Source organism: Chaetura pelagica, unplaced genomic scaffold, assembly GCF_000747805.2.
Source record: "Chaetura pelagica isolate M959 unplaced genomic scaffold, ChaPel_1.0 scaffold71, whole genome shotgun sequence".
In the NCBI taxonomy this organism is placed as follows: Eukaryota; Metazoa; Chordata; class Aves; order Apodiformes; family Apodidae; genus Chaetura; species Chaetura pelagica.
Window position 1 is genome coordinate 915,631 of NW_009952435.1, and position 4,243 is coordinate 919,873.

The 4,243-nt window shown below is 38.8% G+C and overlaps 1 protein-coding gene across 1 annotated transcript; it reads left to right on the top strand.

Annotated features, from left to right (window-relative positions):
• Nucleotides 1-119: 119 nt before the first annotated feature.
• Nucleotides 120-2,757, top strand: MED10 (mediator complex subunit 10). The gene is made up of 3 exons (XM_010008363.1): nt 120-247; nt 1,420-1,522; nt 2,662-2,757. The coding sequence occupies exons 1-3, from the start codon at nt 120-122 to the stop codon at nt 2,755-2,757; spliced, it is 327 nt and encodes a 108-aa protein (XP_010006665.1).
• Nucleotides 2,758-4,243: the final 1,486 nt, after the last annotated feature.

The following is a 4,243-nucleotide window of genomic DNA, read 5'->3' on the forward strand; positions in this document are numbered from 1 at the left end:
GGGCGCTGGGCTGGTGCCTCGCCCCCCCCCCCGCCGTAGCGAGGCCTGGGAGGAACGAAGGGGCGGTTCTCCGGGGTCTCCATCGCTGGGGTTCGTGTCGCCGGCCTGGCAGCCGCGCGATGCACCCCTTTCCGGGTAAAAACGACCCGTTGTCTTCTTACAGGAATTTCATGGTGACGGGCTTGCAGGATATCGACAAATGCCGGCAGCAGCTTCACGATATCAGTGTGCCTTTGGAAGTTTTTGAGTAAGTAACTGTAGTTGGCAGGGGAGGTGCTGTGGTCGGTGTGATGGGAGGCGGTGAGTCTTTGCAGCCTGGACATTTTCCCTGGGGACTGCTTGCTTCTTAAACCCTGAATTCCTCATGGCAATGTGAACAGGCAGAAGGTAAGAAGTACCATTAGACTGTGAGAAGGTGAAGGACTTAAGAGAAGTAATACATTATACAGCTCTTTTCAGTTATTTTTTTTGTTGTTATTCTTTATATTGACTTTACGTATGTAGGCAGTAATACTGATTCTGCCAAATCGAATTATTTAGTAAGTAAGCTTTTGCTTTGGAAGGAAGCTTTTACACTAGGTTAGAATCAGGATTTAAAGTTGCAGGTGAAAATACATTAAGCTAGTACTTTGGTGTTTAGTTTCAGTTGTGGCAATCTTGTTGGCAAAGAATTAGAATATTAAAAGCAAAATCATAGTTATAGAGTGAGAGCTATGCAGCTTTTGCAGTATAGCTAGCAAGTTAATTTACTGGTGCTTTTTGTAAGTCCAGATGTTACTGTTTTGCTATATTCTAGGGTATTACTGTCAATATAGGATCTTTTCAGGTGGACTTTCACTCTCTGTTATTCTATTATGACAAACTTAAGTGTTTGGTTTTCTTTATTCAGTGATGGAATTTCCCTTAGTCAAGCACTCCCATTACAAAGCAAAAATGCACTCAGAAGTTTGTGGCTACAGGTGTGCTGTTTTTTTCTCTTTGGTATGAAAGCTTCTTCTCATCCTGGAATTTCTGGGGGCCGTATTCCTGTGTGCTTATTGTTCCTTATGCACTAACTAAGCTACTTCGTGGTTAGTGCCCTTTCAGTTGCTTAGAAAAGGACCATCTTTCTTTATTCATGTGTGCTTACTGCCTGTGAGCAGCTGGGTAGTTACATTTTTTGTTTGCTTTTCATACTTTTCTCAAACCTCCAGGCTTTCAGGAAACAAGGATTTAAACAGCACACCAAGATAGCTGTTTGCTGGCCAAAACGTAGTCTTCCTTGAGCTGTCTTTTGGGAATGGCTGAGTTAAACTGGTTTTGAAATGCACGTTTTGTATAATGGTAGTAACAAAAACACTGCAAGGTGAATAATTCTGTACCTTGGAGAAAATCCTAGTAGGAATACAATCATCTCAGTAGTATCTTTTCTATTTTCAGATATATAGATCAAGGTCGCAATCCTCAGCTCTACACCAAAGAGTGTCTGGAGCGAGCTTTGGCTAAAAATGAGCAAGTAAAAGGAAAAATTGACACAATGAAGGTAAAACAGAAAAAAAGTACTAATTTAAGAATGTATCTGATAAGTTGCTGGGTTTTTTCTGTAAATACATGGGTTTTCTTCACTTGTGCAGTTATTAAATTCCTTTATTAGGTGGTTTGTATTAGGATTTGCTCTGCATCCTTGATTGATGTTAAAGGAGGTGGTTCTGGAAAGGAAACTTGTAATTTGTCCCACGGTTGGAGATGCAGGTGTTGCTATGATTTTATTTTGATTCAAGTTGTATGTCATGTTAGGGTTCTTTATGTTTTCATTGGGAATACTAGTGAGGAGCACTCACTGTTGCAGCTCTGTAACTGTCAGGTGTGTAAATTTAGAAATAACTAAGGCAGGAGGGGTATTCTAGCCTTAAATGCATCTTGGAGTATTAAAATGTCAAACATACTTCTTAAATATGAGTTAATCTTTATAAAATGACTTAAAATGTATGCCAGTGTGTAGAGGTTTTTGAGTGTGTACTTTCAGCTAGTATGAACCTAAGCATTCTGCAGTACTGTTCAGCTGCTGCAATTACTCCTGAAGAACACAATCAGAAAAGGAAGTTTAGTGAGATTTGAGAAAGGGCTGTTTTTGTTTTAAAACATTATTTGGTTGAACTTGAAATTAGTGTGGAGGGTGCCAATTTGTGCTGCAGAATGTACTTCACATGTCCTCAGCTTCTCATATGTTTGATGTGCTCTGTGCTTCTAGAAGTTGTAGGAAGAATTAATGTCTTTCTAAGCAACTTCTTTTTTGAAGGTGAAAGAGTTTCCCTATCAAGTCAAGAGGATGTGTCAGCTTTGCTTAATACAGTCAGACAGATGTACCAGAGTTTACCAGAGAGGTCCAGCTACTTTGTATTTAGGTGAAAATGCTAATTAATTATGGGAAATTAAAAGCATTTTAGTTTTCCTGGCACTTTCCTAGTGAATTTCACTTGAGCATTTTCTGTGAATTTTGTAGACGGAGCTTCCTGTGTTTGCATGTGGGGTTTTGAGATTTATTTTTTTTTGCTTACTGGTCTCTTAGGTCACTGAAATGTAGAATTGTGTCATATCTGATGAACAGAAATGTTTGTATAACGTTGCTTGATGAAGTCTAAGAAAGAAAAGTGCAATTGATACCTTTTTTTCTCTTTCTAGAAATTTAAAAGTCTGTTAATTCAAGAACTGACAAAGGTGTTTCCAGAAGACATGGCAAAATACAAAGCTATTCGGGGAGAAGATCCTCCTCCTTAAATTGGCCTTTGATAGCTCTAAAAATGTGAATTCCATAAATTGACATCACTGTATAAAAACATTGACTGGGGAGAGAGGGAATCCAAGCCTTGATAGAAACTACTAAAAATGGCAGTGATGGACTGTAAAGGAGCCTTGATGATTGCTGGTGGTTCTGGTCTGAAGCTACTGAATCTTCCAGAAGACTTCTACTCAAAGGTTGCCTTTGTAACTCCTTACTGTGATCTGTTCTTTCCTGAAAGGCTTTTGAGATCTTTTTGCCTGCAAGTCATCAATACCTATCATTTCCCACAAAGTGCATTTCCAGAGCAGAGAATATTTTTTGTGTTCTGAAAAGTGTGCTCCAGGATTGTGAACTCATCATTAAAGATAAATTTATTTATTATACTTAATTATTAATTAATGTGTCAACTGCCTTTTTTTATTACAATATAAACAGTTGCCTGTTTTCTTCTTGCCAAATTCTGCTGAACAGGAGTTTGTCAAGGGTTGCATTTCTCTTGTCATAATGAATTGCAGCCAAGAAAATGTTCAGATATTTTTGTTTTGCTCTTTGAGCTGCAGTGCAGATGGCTGGGGATACAGTGAGTGGGCATATTTGGGGACTAGCTCTTCAACAATGTTGGTATTTTGTATAGTATTTTATGTAGGCTTCTGTTTAATTCTGTTAATTTTCTGTAAGCAGGCTGTTGAATAAAAATTTGAGAAAAAAATGTATCTCTTTTGTATAGCTGTGAAAAAGCATATTCCTCAGTTTTATAATGATAGAAATAAAATGTATATAGAAACTTGGCTGTTAAAAGTTTATATCTGAAGATAATGTAAGCTTGGTATTTTGGTTTTGTGGGAAAACTTTCCTTTTAGTACCGAAAGCAGTGGATTTTGGCAGTGTTTGTCACATGAGGTTTCTGATGATCTACAAACTCACCTGTGAAATCTGAAAATGCTCATAGGTAAGGCAGCCCCAGCACAGGGCAGCACATTGGGTTCATTGCCTAGGGCCTGGTCCATGTGCAGAATATAAGCTTTACAGTGGAAGCAAGATGAGTAAATCTTTAGTCTTGGGGGTTTGCAAAACTTCAACCATTTGTGCTTACATTTGTCCTTCCAGATGGAACTTGTCTTTTTTGCCACCAGCAAATGAATGTATTAATTTGGTAACTCTTTTAGTTGCTAAACTTGGTGGTTTTGGGCTCCAAAATAGCACTATATGTGCATGCTCTGTACCAGACCTACCTTGTCTGTTAAAGACCTTAATGGGGCTTCAGGTATCTTCAAGTCGTTGCTGCCATCGTTTCTGTGCTCAGTTACCTAGCAGAAGCAAAGCCCATCCATTATGCCAAGCAACTATGCCAGACCAAGCATTGGCATAAGAAGGAAAAAGGATAACAGAAAACTAGGTGTTCCTCTGTGTTTAAGGATTGTTACCTGACAATCTAAATTCATCCAGTTGCTGCCAGATAACTATCCTGCCCTGCCCTAGTCT

Excerpts from the sequence above, each read along its gene's own strand:
- MED10 (XM_010008363.1), top strand. The coding sequence starts at position 120 with ATGCACCCCTTTCCGGGTAAAAACGACCCGTTGTCTTCTTACAGGAAT. Across the intron at positions 248-1,419 it reads GTGCCTTTGGAAGTTTTTGA|ATATATAGATCAAGGTCGCA; the intron begins GTAAGTAACTGT and ends TTCTATTTTCAG. Across the intron at positions 1,523-2,661 it reads GAAAAATTGACACAATGAAG|AAATTTAAAAGTCTGTTAAT; the intron begins GTAAAACAGAAA and ends TTCTCTTTCTAG.